General features: G+C 42.5%; 1 protein-coding gene across 3 annotated transcripts; it reads left to right on the forward strand.

The window, feature by feature from the left end:
* Positions 1–4,331: 4,331 nt before the first annotated feature.
* Positions 4,332–14,750, forward strand: LOC116932123 (lachesin). 3 transcript variants are annotated; one of them, XM_032939860.2, is made up of 10 exons: positions 4,332–5,303; positions 5,363–5,550; positions 10,342–10,500; positions 10,728–11,115; positions 11,594–11,725; positions 12,381–12,531; positions 12,608–12,765; positions 12,836–12,952; positions 13,029–13,133; positions 13,998–14,750. In XM_032939860.2, exons 1-10 carry the CDS (start codon positions 5,168–5,170, stop codon positions 14,192–14,194), a joined length of 1,731 nt encoding a protein of 576 aa, XP_032795751.2. In that variant the 5' UTR covers positions 4,332–5,167; the 3' UTR covers positions 14,195–14,750. The 3 variants fall into 3 exon arrangements, with proteins under 3 accessions (XP_032795751.2, XP_032795753.2, XP_032795752.2); XM_032939862.2 differs by having other exon boundaries at positions 13,035–13,133; XM_032939861.2 differs by having other exon boundaries at positions 11,597–11,725.
* Positions 14,751–15,350: the final 600 nt, after the last annotated feature.

A 15,350-nucleotide genomic window follows, 5' to 3' on the forward strand; every position in this document is an offset into this window, starting at 1 on the left:
CTACGGTAAGTAATTCGTCTTGGAATATTACACTTGATAATTTTAAGAACGTTCATATCAACACATTTCAGAACGGAGGAGGTGAAACCGAAAGCACGATTATGAGCGAGTCTATGCGCAATGGTAGTAGGTGTTCCATATCGAGCGTTCCATGCAGTTGCATTACCACCACAGGTGTTTGCAATTGCCCTACCAGCGGTTGCGTTTGCCTCGTACGTCCTTGTATCGTTACCTTTTGGGGCATTAAAAAGGTAAGAGCCAGTAAGTAGCCAGTAGTAGCAGTAGTAGCAGCAGTAGTAGCAGCAGTAGCAGCAGCAGCAGTACTAATACTGGCACAAGTAGTAGCACATCTACGAGCACCAGCTGTGTCAACTGCGTTTGCACTACCACCGTATGCGTGAATGGTGCATGCGGTACTCCTACCACCACTGGCACTCCCTGTCGCTAAAATGGATCGGTTAAACCAGCCGCTAATTGAGAAGCGTATATGTAATGGCAAACATGTCAGTTGATTTTTTATGGGGTTTATTTTCTTTGAAAAAAGTTTTGAAATTTCTATGATCCATTTAGCATAATAAACTTGATGATTGGTGATTTTTCGTGTTCTTTTAAACGTTGAATAGTCGTCGTTGCTGAGACCTGTTTTCTTTCAGCGAATAGCGAAAGATGTAATGACGTCACAACTGGTATAATATGCTATATACGGCAGAAATGGTTATGCCAGGCCTCCAGTCGTAATGGTATCAAGCCGACCGGTAGAATTACGTCAAGTAGGAAAACTTCACCACGTATAAGCTGCCTACTTAACGTCATCCTTGAATGCGCGATATGGAAAAGACAAGAGTTCAACACATGGGCTGGTAGATGTATGTGACAGTGCCGTATACAACTATCCGTAAAGCTATTGTTCTAGACATGTAATCCTAAAGTTATGCCCTATGGAAATTCCTCCGCTATACTCAACTAATTGAGGCTCCCCGTTGTGCAAGTTAGTCGGTACGATGACCACAGTGGCGGCCGATATTGATTCAATTGTTCATTCAACTAGAAGTGTAATTTCAAATATTGATCAACCTCATCGAATGGAAAATACACTTAAGAAACACGTCTATAGAAAAGCCGTGCAAGCGTAGAATAGAAGGCCAGCACAAATGTCGATTCATCATCGAAACAGACTGCAATATCGTGGAACGCCTGTGTCTCGATGAACAATGTTGCACTACAGAACACGTCCGGCGTGCAATGAGCTTGGCACTCGTGGAAAAATCGCCAGGTGTTTAAATGCTGTGCTCACTCGCACATGCCGAGATGGCACTACGACGGGCAGAAGATGACGACGATGAAGATGAAGGTTAAGACGACAAGAAAAAGACGCCTAGAGTAATGGTGATGCTGATCGAGTTGATGAGCATTCGAGAGAGAAACAGATGATAAACGATCGCCGCTGCAGCACCTGCCTCTTTTCTTTCTACCCCACCCGGTTTTTATGAAGATGCTTTCAAAATGATGACAATATTTTCAAGCAGAAAAAAGCATAGAGGAAAAATAAGCGATGACAGCAGGGTAGACGGGTGCACGCAAATTTATGATTGCCAGTCTCATTTCCTTAGGCATAGCCTGTTTATTCAACGTAAAGCCTACCATTTGAATAATTCAGTCAGCCGAGCCGAATCAGAAAAAATTGCAATACGCTTTAAACCTTTTTTTTTTTCTTTTCTTTCCTTTGTGAAATCTACGAACATCCCAGCGTGGTACAAGAAATGGTGAGTAAGAAAATTGCTATAAGGTCCATATTGTCTGAGGTTCTATTCGTTCCATTTCTAGACATGTATACACAGTCATCCATCTATTGTACCCTATCCAATAACGGCATAGTGGACCGTCATGGCAAAACAAAACAAACTCTATTACACGTTCTATTGCTGTATACTGGTTTCTATCATACATTTTTTGACGGACTCGATCGCCATTGCTTCTGCTATCACTAGTCGACCAGCCACCGCAGAATTGCGCTGCCCCACAACTGTGCAAATAAATACTAAGCTCATGTCCCCCATTTTTTTTTTGTCCTTCTCCTTTTGTCTCTACTCTACGTAGATGTGTCTATGTATACCATTCTATCACTGCCATATATTATTAAACTCACTACCCGTGTGTATAGAATATAACAGCACTCTAGCATGCGCTGGTATAGCCAGGTTTGACCATCACGGCTGCAGACGTGATTTCATTCGTCACACGGACCAATCGAATTGGCTGCGGACGTCCAGTCAATCAGCCATAAATCAGATAATCAAAAACCCCCAAAAAAAAATAACTGGATAGAATCAGTAGTAGCCTACACCCAACTATTAAGCAAGACGCCAACGTGACACGACCGGACGCAAACTCCATAATGCATCTCTTATATACTACTGCGTATAGTGTGTGTCTAACTTCTGGATGTATAGACGAAGAACTTCTCAACGGCCTTTTGGGAAAGACAAAAGGAAATCGAAAGTCATGCGTGTGAGCCTGTCTATATATGCCTATACTCGAGTTTACATTAATGCGTTTGATACGATTTTCGGTGGCAGAGCCAGCGTCCACACGAAACCCTCCCGTTGCTCTCTCGGTGGCTGATTGCATTTGGGGGGAAGACATCGCTCTCGATGCGCTTTGGGCTGGTGACAATTCAATTGTGGCCGCAGTCTCTCAAGTTATTTGGCCACTGATTTTGATTCCCTTTTCTTTTGAATTCCTGCCATTTATTTTGATTTTACGGCAGTAACGCGTAGTTTCTCGTACCTCTTGACCTAACGCTGCGGAACGAAAGAGAATAAAAATTCAAGTCGAAAATGAAACACAATGACGAAAAATGTAAAACTGGAGCCGGCCTAGTTCACAGCACGTACTGCTGCAGGGACTGGACAACTAAAAAGAGGGACAGTGACGTCCAGTCTGATGATTGAATATTCCCTTGTTTAGCGTATTTTTTTGGGGAGGTTGGACATCTTATCCAGCATTTTTCTCTGTAATAGTTAAAGTATTGACGGTGCTACCATCCGCATAGCCGGATGAAACCTGTATGCCGGTTTGCCAAATTGCTTATCGTTTGTAACGTCTATTTAAAAAAAACGTAAACAACGACGAGAAAATTGAAGCGCATACAAGTGAATTTGAAAGTGATAAACGAGTTTTAAATGAATAAAAAGCCATGATTCATATTTTGTCGGTCGTACACAGTGTCTACCAGTATACAAACAGCATCCATCTCTATTATCGATTATCGATCGTATAGCCAAGTCTTGTCATCTTCCAATTGAATCAGCTAATCAGCAGCAGCAGTTGTATCGCGAATTTTTTTTTTTGCCAAGGCTATTGGTCTTTTGCACCGCATACAGCCATTTGTGATTCCCATTCAATTTGTATTCGACATCCCGGTCCGACCGCATCAATCGGCCCGGTGACACGACAATAAAAAAACGACGCGTGCCCACAATACCGTCGTTCCCCGCAACACGCACAACATAAAATGCAAGAAAAGATAAGAATTTCATTTATTTAGGCACATCTATGACGACAACACAGTGACTTTAATATCTACGATTCAAAAAAAAAATCGATCTTTTAGATTGTTGGCATGAATGATGGCCATCCGTCATCTCGGATGCTGATTGCTTTGTTGTAGTTCTTTCATTTTTATTCGTCGAATTTCTCCTTCTACCATTAATTCATCCATTTTTTTTTTTTTCATTTTGATTGAAACGGAAAAAATCCAAAAATAAAAAGGGAACATTGAAAAGCGTTTCGGTGGCCTGTAAACCCGCGGTTTATAACATACGAACGTCTAGATGCATATCCGATGTTTGAAAGCTATCAATCCATAAAGTAGAACAAATGTTTCATTTTCCGGTGGATTGGTGATCGGATCGAAGAGTTCGACGAATTGCCTGATGACGTAAAACTGATGAAAATGAAATTGCCATCGACCTTTTAGATTCCGGCCATCTTCGGGCCCACGAATCGCTATAAAGAAAAGATAAGAGAATAACTTGATTTCTGACAGAAGACGAGATATGGATTGATAGCTCTTTAATAGCTCCTCTTCGAACACAGCTTTATGGAAATAATTAATTTCCCACTGATTTTCATTGGCTGCGCAAACACTGACGGCGCACGTTTGGCTTGTCGGATACTGTACGTTCCTTGCGCCAGACAAACGGGTTCCACACGAGTGAGACGTTAAGAGCTGACAGCATCGCAAGGAAACGGCATGCGAGGGAGGATCAGATGATCATGTGACTGTGAATGCTGTGCTTAAAACACGCTCATCCGTGACGACTCGTGCTGCTGAATCTTCAGTCTGTCGCCAGTCGTCCGTCACGCCGGTCACACGCATTACCGTCTAGACACACACACACACCCATATTGCACTATAGTTTCCTTTATAGCTAAGCCTTCATACAGAGGGCCTTTTGCATTCACCGGCTGGTAGCAAGTTAACCTATAGAAGGGTGGGAGAGGGAACTTGAAGGAATCAGTGCACCTCTGCCCGTCGGCCGGAGAAGACGTCTCTTCGAGGGAGCCTGTCCTTGCTAACTGGGCGCTATTTATAGGCACCAAATTAATATAGCGGATTCAACTGGGCTCAACGAAGAGCCGTACGGCAAAAAGCAAATAACAGTTGACATTTGAAAGAAAAAAAACTAAGCTTGAGGGCTAGTTACAGTTCAACATCGTAAACCAACAGTGAAAGATACGTTACACCAGTTTTGGTGCAGCTCAAATGAACTAATTGAATTGCTATTGCGACTGTCAATTAGCTCAGCATCATTTCGTTGCAAAACATTTATCGGCTGAAACTGACGGGCAGTTGTCGTGTGCAATGAACGTATCGCGTAATTACTGGCCGTCTCGTTTTTGATTCATGGTGGTGCTAATGGGCTGGCCGCCAAGCCTCTTCATTTGAATAACGGCGAGGGCCTGCGGCTGTGTTGGTGCCTAAGCAACAGGGCAGTGATCGGATATCAAGTGATTTCCTTTGTCCCAGCTCGGTGACAGTTTACATTCAACTACTGACGTTTGCGTGAAACCACCTGATTGCTTTTTTAGGTCTCGGTGGACCTGAAAGTCACGCTCTCTGTTTATATTTTATTCACGGGCGCACGCAACCAGCCATGTGCCAATGTTCTTCTCGGTCCGTCTCCTAATATCATTTATTATGGATCTCAGCAAACGAAATCAGTGCACGGGAACGACGTCAATAAAGAAGATGATACGCTTCATCTTATCATTTCTGACTGTCCTACTGGAAGCGTCAGGTTTGTTTTCTTTGCGATGCTGTTTGATTGTTTTACTGATTCAATTTTAACGGGTGCAGGTGAGTCGTCATCCTCCCGACGTCCGCATACTTTCACGGGATCGGTGATGTTCGCAGATGGAGACGCATCATCTTCAGTCACATCGCCCGGTGCGCCGCACTTCGCCGAACTCATCCGAAATGTCACGGTGCCGTTGGGTCGCGAGGCCGTCTTATCTTGCGTCATCAACAATCTGGCCGAGTACAAAGTAAGTCTATCCGATATATACCAATCCACCTGTGCAGGCTTTTCGGCCGCATCGCCGTCGTTATTGGTTTATGCAGGTTTGATATCTCCGACTTGTTATCCTTTTGCAGTTATTTGCGTGTATGGAAATTCGTATTTAAAACGAACCAGAGCGAGGGCGGTACGTCTGCATTTTCAAATTGTACACGAAAGTGCATTGTCAGCCGCAGGGCAATCATTCGCTTCAAGGGTGGGGAAGAAAAAAAAAGGGATTTAAGATTTGCTTTCACATATGGTAATTTCTCGATGGCTATGACAAAAGAATTGATGTGACGTTGTTTTTCCGGATACGTCTCAAATCATATGCAAATAAGGGCACGCACCTACGCGTATCCAGTTGAATGGGGGCTACTTTAAAACACCCACGCCGAACACACGGCAGATAACTTGTGCGACTTCATTTTCAAAATGAAGCGGACTTTGTTGTTTACCCAATGTCTCTGCCAAAGTTCACTCATATATTTTAATAAAATCAAGTTTTGCATTGAAGTGCGTTTGAAAGTTGCGCCAGAAGTTTTAAAGTGGCCTTGTTTTACACAGCTGGAAAGATCAAGGCTATTTGTGTACATGCAAAGTCGTTGTTATGCATAATTTGCTACTGTAGCTGTCCTTCCTTTAATGATCAATGACTTGAGGCTAAAAGATTATCCCTCAATCCGCACGATGTGCCGTCAAATTGCGGTGTCACGCAAGTAACGGCGTTAATTATTTCTTTTCTATGCCCGATCTTTGTTCCAGCTGAAAGAGATTTCGAGTGCCGCATTGTGTGTAGGCGACAATTAAGCGGCCAAGTCTTGCTGATGTGACAATCGCTTTGCAATCTCTGTAGCTCAAAGCTGAAGAACAGGGGGGGGAAAAAGGAAATCAAAGAAATTGCAATGTGAAAGGAAAAACTGTCATTATGCATCAAAGAGAAGCGGAATAAACATCTAAAAAATTGAAGTGGGATAAGGAGATAGTGACGATAAAAGTGGGGTAGGGGGTGGGGGAATGAAGTAAAGGAAACCGAAGTAAAAATGGGAAGAATAAAATGTGAGGACGGAAGGTGATGATGAAGAAGGCGGAAGAAGGAAGAGCGCGCAGGCAGAAAAGACCATCAGTCAGTTGGCGACAGTCTAGTTATCCGTAGCGTAGACCACACCAACCGACAGAGGGAAGCGACGACGAAGCGTGTGATATTAGCATACGGTGGCTGTGTGTACGTTGGAACGAAAATGATGGCGCATTTTGCTGGATCTCATTTAAAGAAGAAGAATCGAGGGAACACACCATCCGAGGTGCTGGAAGGGCGATGATGAACGAGCATAAGAAAGAAATGGGTAAAGGGGGTCTCTAAACAAAAAACAAAAATATGCCACTAGAAAGAAACAAATAAAGACACGTGGAACACCAAGTTCCCAGCTACATCTACTCCATTAAAGAAGGAGAAGATGCACCGAGATGTTGGTTTCGTGTTTTTTGAAAAGCGAACTGCTCATCCGACCGCATAAAAAAAAAGAAAACTACCTCAAGTGGCAAAAAGGGAAGAAGAAACAGAAGCTATTAGCACATCATCACACATGGAAATCGTAAAGCATTGTCGGGTTGTTTAGGTGCAATTTGTGACAGTTACGTCCTCATCCTCGCTGGAGGGAAAGGAGAAAAGATGGGCGCGAGGCGATTTGCGGCAATGAAGACAGCAGCTGTTGAAAACGATGAGTTATATTAGAAGGCGCCCGGAGAAGTCCCAGGGTACGTCACGCTGGGCTGCCTCTTCCTTCGCATCTAAGAAACAGAAGATATGAGATAGGTGTGGTGCGGTTCTTGTCTGAAAAACAAACAAACAAACAAACAGAGGCCATAAAAAGAAGACGATGACATCGGCACACCTTTTTCATCTGCTCTACTGTTGTTCAAACTGCTGTTTCGCTCCGTTCTTGAGACGCTACAAGTTGAGGCAAATGTTTTTTTATATTCACATCATCTAGCGCGAATATGAAAAGGATATGAATAGCCGATGAGGAACAAGTAGCAACGACCAGAGGAGCAATTTCACAACAACGAAACGATCCATTGCCATTTTTCTTTCCCCGTCTACTCTTTCCCATCATCACTCCAATGTTTTCGTTTCGTTTTGCCACCCACCGAATCCTGCAGAAGCTGATGGTCTCTCCCTCTTCTTTCATCATTTCCCTCGTTTCTTTCTATTCTTTACTTGTGTCGGAGTAGCCCGAACTCATTCAGTTCTCTTTTTACTTGTCTTTTCGTATTAGCCCAGTTACGAACGCTTTAAAAAAAAAACCGCAAAAAAACAAACAACCGATTACGCACTTGGCATGCAAAGTAGAGTAGAAGTAGACTCATCAGCGCAGCAGGGCCAGCGTGTATTGATATTCTGAACGACACCCAGCAGCCGGCGTCTTGTACAGCCCTTAAAACAGAGAGAACTTTGACTTGAAGCTAAAACCATAAAACCGCGTGTATTCATCTCCATCATCCTACCGTTTAGAGAGGCTATGATTCCTATATTTGTCCAATAGATTTTCCGTTCATTTGCCTAATAAAATTGTTCGCATTTGTGGTTGCAAACTAACAGGATGTTCTTCTTTTCTCTGATTACCTTTTGGCCAGAGTGCAGACGAAATCTAATTCTCTGCTCATTTCACAAAACAAGGGACTATTGAATTTGAGTTTTAATTGTTATGCTTTATTCAAAAATTTGACGTGTTTTGCATAATATTCGAAAACCGTCTGTGAACATGTTAATTCAAGGACAGCGAATTTTTATGGTAATTTGAGGGAGGAGGTAGGGTGCGCAAATGAAAACCAAAAACTAAAGAAAACCATGAAAAATAATGAAGGACACCGTTCAAAACGAAACAGTGCCCCACTTCTTGCTTTATGCTAATCCAAGCGAAGGTCATAAAGATCAAGAAAACTAGAGAAGGGTGGGGGAGAAACGTGGGAAGGGGTTGATGGGTCACAATCGATGTAGGGTAAAAGCCATTGAATATTGAAATGCGATTGAATGCGTTTCTAGCAAATTTCACCAGACGCCGATGGAGATGAAATATGATCGGGTTCCACATCTTTGTCAATGATGGCAACTGGCGTGCGATTTCGCAAGTCGTTGGAAATTCTATAGTTTGAGCTGTAAATTGAATTGCTAAAGATCAAAGCCAAGAGAACTGAATCGTCCAGTGAAGAAGACTGGCTTCTATTGCTAATGTAATTGATTTGATAACTACGAAATCGTAAATATACTGTAGCTGTACACGAATACGATACACTGCGACTTGGAAATAAGACCCGGATTCGTGTGAAAATCAAGATAAAATGCAAACGATAAAAGACCAAGTAGCAATCGTCGAAAATAATCAAAATGATCGGCAGAAATGAATTTATTTTTGAGTGAACTGCTTTGCAAATTGTAGCTCAGTGTTTTCTTTCCGGCTATGCTATCGTACAGCTGTGCTGCTCTAATTCTTTCTGCCTTTCGTTGATTGCTTAGTTATATACTGGCCGAACGTTTGGAAACTTTGTCGATCGTCGTCCTCCTGGCAGTTCAGAATGCAACGCCATAGGAAATCAGCTGTTCCCATTCAATCTCGGCGCTCGCTCGCTATAAGTCTGACGTGAAATGACGATCGACTGTAGGTGGTTTCTCATCGCAACCACAGCCACCCAATAAAGAAGCTCTTTCTTTCCTGGACTGGCTGGCCAAAATTCCCCCGTGGCTTTCCAGAGATAATTGAATCGCAAGCGCACGCTGAACCCCGATCGACATCAGGGCCATCACACAATATATATAGCGTCTAGCAATATGAGGATTGCTTTATTGAACTCGGTGTACTATAGACGTGATTAATCATTGAGAGAGAGAGAGAGAAAAGAATAAGTAAAACACGTTGGAAGATGGACAGCAAACTGGGCAGTGAAAAGACGTTTGTTTTCGAATCAAGAAAACAAACCAAAGTGCAGCTGTGTGACGAAAGAGAAAAGAAAAAAAATGTTTACTTGTGTTTAGTTCATATCGAATAATGCGGAAAGCCTCGCTGACTGGCTGGAAGGCAATCAACGCAATCACAACGCGTGATGTTGTTGTCTATAGACAGCCAGTTGAAACAATCAGCCCTAGAGGAGCGCGATGTAGACGGATAAACAAGACCAAGTAGCTGATGCCTATGGCGGCCATCAATTTGTACTGGGGCCGACACCCGCCTTTCTAATAATATCGATTCGTAAATCGTCGTGGCTGCATCGTCACAGTGGCATCGGTAGAAGAAATGTTTTCGTATACGAGAGCAGGGAAATGAAAACATGTGAGAGAACTGAGTCAGAAAAAAAAAGAAAAACCCAGCGGCGTGTATAGTTTATTATAGCAGACGGGGTTGGGTGCAAGACGGGCACGATAAGAGAGCAAACGACAACAGCTAGCACGCAGCTGTTGTCATAACCTCTCGTCTAACTGCTATTGTCGAGTTAAACACACACAAAAAAGAGAAAGTATAGATATATACTATTATATGCTATTCGAGTTGTTATGATGGAGCAAAAACCCGCTGGCGACGTGATGTGGTGTATTAAAGTGATGAGATTAGAAGGACAAAAATAAATGGTTGTCATGGAAACCGCGACAGATTCACAAGTTTAAGAGTCGAGCGATTGATAAAACGACAATCAATCACAATTCGAATAATTATGAGTTGATTAGAGATCGTTTTCTTGTGTTGGTCGGTTGTGAACGATTGTTTCACGTATTTCTTTTGAATAGGTTGGCTGGCTGAGGGCTGACGACCAAACGATTTTGAGTCTTCATCGTCGTGTGGTGACGCACAACCCACGCGTGTCGGTGACCCACGACGAGTCACGCACTTGGAACCTGCACATTCGCCAAATCAAGGAATCCGATCAAGGATGTTACATGTGTCAGGTAATTGAAACGTTGACAATTGTCTCGTCAGCTGTGTGCTGTGTTGCTCGCAACTCAATCGAATCACGTCTGCGCCTCATTCTTTATTAGCCATTATCTACGTATGTTCTAAATAGTCCAGCCGCAACGGACAAGTTCACTTGATCACTGCGAATGAAGAATGTAGAACGAATTGCTAACGGCTATTTTATTATTCCAATTGAATCGGAACTTTGTCGACGGGACAGATCAACACAGCCGTGATGAAGAAGCAATTGGGTTGCATTCAAGTTCAGGTGCCTCCGGATATAGTCGACGATCGCAGTACGAGTGACGTCACTGTCAACGAAGGCGACAACGTGACGCTGACGTGCACAGCCACGGGTAAGCCAACACCGAGGATCGTGTGGCGTCGCGAGGACGGCCAAAAGATCGTCGTATTTCGCCCCATGGCATCGCCGTCGGCATCCAATCACAACAATCATCATGCAATGAAAACATCCTCTGGCGGCAGCATCATGCCCGCCAATGCAACAGCAGCAACAATCGATGATGCTATTGTTCCTGGATTGCAGACTCATCACCAACATCAGCACCAAGGAATTGCAGTCCCCATGACAAGGGAACGATCCAAAGGTACTGTAGTGAAAATGAAACGCCAATGATTTTTTGTGAGGTAATGTTCTGTTGCCTAGTGAATGTTTAACGAACTGGTCAACCCGCTGGACAGTTTTCAGCTGTCAGTTCATTGTTGCCATGTTTCATTAGAAATGACGGCTATGGAAAAGGAAATAGAAGACATTCCTGTCCGTCTATTTACTTGTTTGGCGTTGGCATAGCATGACCTTCGCTTGTCAGTGTTTCCTTGCTGACAAAATTCGACCACAATCTCAAGTTAATTTAAATTGTTTGAAAGGAATCAATGTACTAGAACAATTCCATCTGGGCCTTGGGCTTCTTGATGGAATAGGCAATAGTGCCTTTTGTTATGGTTACATTGACGACAGTATTATTTCCTCCAGCGGGTGGGCCGCGTCGGTGCGTTTCATGCAGCATCGTGAATTTGTGTTGATTTCAATCATTTATTTTGATGACCTTTTGCATATTTTCTAAGAAGTGGAAGCATATCACGGTGAGACGCTGAGACTGTACCGCGTAACACGTCAAATGATGGCCGCCTACATGTGCATCGCCTCAAACGACGTCCCACCCGCGGTCAGCAAACGTGTACCGCTCAACGTCAATTGTAAGTCTGCAAAATCATTTCCCTTTTTTTTTATTCGTATTTCGTTTTATTAATGTACTGTAAATAACGGTCTGTATTACAGTAGAGCTCTATATAAGAGGCACAAACGTATACATAAGAAAATAGCAGAGCGATGCCCGTTTCGGAAACCCCACCGTTCCATCCGCAATGGACGGATCACCATTACATCTAACTGCTAGCGGTGTATGTAGTAGAGCCCTTGATATACGCTCTCCCTGTAAAGGGGAACTTTCTAGTCTGACAAAAGCTCTAAGGCGACATCCAGTAGATCCTTTTAGCACGTTTATAGTTTTTTTTTTTTCTTCTATCTTTTTTTTAAATACCTCTTTTAGAATAATGTTTGGTTTAGATTTTTCGTGCAACATTCAAATGGTATTTGTGCTGGGCACACACACCAACTGCCACGGTAGATTTACTCCGTCGATGCAAGCAGCAAGAATAGCCATATATTTCATTGCCCTTCTGTCAGGCTTAGTTTTATTGAAAGTCCCGGCTAACGTTATCGAACCGACTTCTATATTTGATCCTCTACATGGGCAGGTCTTAATGTATATTGGTCCTTTTGCAGGAGTGTTGCGACAGATCATTTGATTCCATCGTTCAATGGTATTTTTTGTTGTTTTTGATTGTTAAGTTCCACCCCTGGTGACATCATCGATGAACGTGGTGGGTGCCCTGCTGGGCACCGATGTCCGCCTGACTTGCCAAGTCGAATCGCATCCGCCGAGCATCAACTACTGGATGAAGGGACGGCAACAAGACCAACACAACACGATCCTACCGAGGTAATCGGTCATCTTCAGGCTGTTAATTATAGTTGTCTAGTTCTTAATTTCGTTTTTAAATGACGGATTGTTATAGCGCCAAGTACAGCATCGACGGTGAAAGGGGTGGGTCTTCCAGCTACAAGACGAGCATGTCGTTGATCATCCACAACTTCCAGCCACAAGACAAGAGCGCATACATTTGCGTAGCCGCAAATTCACTCGGCACAGCAGAAGCCTCAATTCAAATCTACGGTTAGAAATATCTATACACTCTCTCCTTTCGTAGTTCAATAAAAGACGGATCTCATCAATGTAAAAACAGAAGTGGCGAGAGCAACGTTCGGTCCGACCCTTCGTTCGGCAACATCCACTTTAGACGCTAACGATTTCATTATCAACGACGAGGATGAAGACGACGAAGATGAAGAAGATGAAGACGGTCAGTGTATAATGGCGATGCCTTACCGACTTCATTAATTTAAACCTGTGTTTACGCTCGCTTTTAAACCCTTCAGATGGTGATGGTCATCAATCAAGTAAGGGACGACAGCATAAAATTGGCGTCACGAGCCAAAAGGTCAGCACGAACAAGAAGAAACATTCACGTCATCAAAAACATGGTGAGAAGTCATTAAATAAATGTCTTTTGATTTGATGTCCATTAGTCTTAAGACATTTCGATTGCAGACTTCAAAGAGTCCACTGACATTGCTGGGTGTTCGTATACTTAACCCAGAAGCTACGTAACAACTTTTCCAATACGCCACACGAGAAAAGATAAGAAATTAGTGTGGGGAAAGGGCAGGAATGAGCAGTGAAGATTCTTGAAGTGGAGGAAATGGATTCTATATGGAGTCCATACTCTTTATGAAAGTTCGAGTGGGTCGGCGATGTATGGGTATAGAGGGGAGTTGCTGATTCCGTTTGAAGCAATGAAAACAGTTGGGGCTTCATAATGGCTACCAGACAACCGGTCGGAAGACGGGGTAGGGGGAGATAAGAAGATATGGAATGAGAGGATATGACAGATGAAGACAGCCAACAACCGATGGATAGGGGTGGGGGAGTCTATATTGTTAAAGCCATTTAAATATCCTATATATATACAGTATATAGGACTAAAATGTGTAATAAAGTGACACATTCCGGAAGCGTTTTGAACGGAAGCTGTCTGTCCTCTCGCCGGGGGAGGGAGGGATCTCATCAGAAAGATTTGTAAATGCTGTCTACATGCAATCTCCTGATAGCGGGACTGGTCGTGCCAAAATGCCTGCGAGCAAAGTCACGCTTGTCACCTTATACCTCTCTTTCAAATGAATGTGACACACAACGAAAAAAGAAAAATTCGATAACAGTTGAACTAGAAAATACTTGGAAAATGAAGTAGGCTATTTAAAAATAAATCAATCAGTCAACAGTTTTTCTTTATTTTTATCGCCTAAAATATTTTGCGTGCCTTTCAAATAAAAATATTTGTTCAACAGAGACGTCGTTGTCGCCGATGTCCATGTCTCCTAGTGACGAGTACCGGGATAGAAAACAAGAGCAGCGAGATGAGACGGCTAATCAGATCAATCAGAGAAGAGGCAGTTCTTCCGGTGCTGTCCCTCGCATCCGGGCAGCCCAATCGTTCGTTCGTTTTCGGCTCGTCGTTTTCCTTTTATTTGTTTTTGCTGTATAGTTTTTACTGTGTGCCGGTGATATCATATCTCTCAGTACTTATGCCAGTAGTGAAGAACTATTGGATTTTAAAAATTTTCTTTCAAATCTACGATTTTTGATGTATGAAAATGTAATAATCGGCCGTTTTGCGTCAGGCCTGATCGCGCCATTTAAAAAACGCATACGGCCAATAGTAACACGTGTATTATGGTGTGAACTCCATCTGATTTTCTTTATACAGATTTGATCTTGTTTCATTCGATCCCAATAATAATGGCAATCAACTGAGGAAAAGAAGTTGAAAGATGTGAACACGGTGGGGTACAAGGTTTATCTCCATCATTAGCACAGGTGTAAAGTGAATGATGAATCAATACTCTTGTCAAATGTTATAGTCTATCTCATGTTTGTGTACGTTGGTTTGTTTTGACGATACCGAATTGGAAAATTCTTTCTTTGCGTTTTGACTTTTCTTTTCAGGCATTTCAAGCCAAAAATCACGTGTGCTATATCTTCTTCTTGTTCTTGCATTTGCATAGGATGTTACAAAATATATAACGACAGCCAAACAGAAACGCTTCTTTCTATTGAACAGTCCCCACTAGTAGGCGATGTTTTCAATTTGGAAAGTCGGACATTTTCATCAAACAGATCAACATGAAAAAAATAAAGTGCAAATTTTGGGTTTAGTGATTTCTAGTTTATCGAGATGTTGATCACTAAACGTGACAGATATACACATTATATTGTATATAATATTGTATTAGAACTTCACATGCTTTGTGAATCGACGGCTAAAGGAGGTAGAGAGTCTCGCCTTTGTCCCGGAATTCTTTGTTTTTGTTATGAAAATAAGAGGCCTACCGTAGACTATATCCTTGATTTGTTTACAGTCTGTAAGAATAACGAACGGAATTTAAATCCACGTCAAATTTTGAAAAGGCCGGCTCAGCCGAGTTTAGACATGTTCACTAACAATGAAAGCACGTGCAATTGTCTATGAAATGCAAAGTTATATCAAAAAGTCAAACACGAAAGTATATATAGTTAACAAGTCAAGAGGAAAGACAATAGAGCATTATGCTATTTCGCTCGATTGCGTATCTATTAAACGTCAAAATTTAAGTTTCAGTTTTTTTTTAAAACAATTACTGCACAATTAAAAAGCCAAGTGT

This window comes from Daphnia magna, linkage group LG10 (genome assembly GCF_020631705.1).
Source record: "Daphnia magna isolate NIES linkage group LG10, ASM2063170v1.1, whole genome shotgun sequence".
Classification (NCBI taxonomy): domain Eukaryota; kingdom Metazoa; phylum Arthropoda; class Branchiopoda; order Diplostraca; family Daphniidae; genus Daphnia; species Daphnia magna.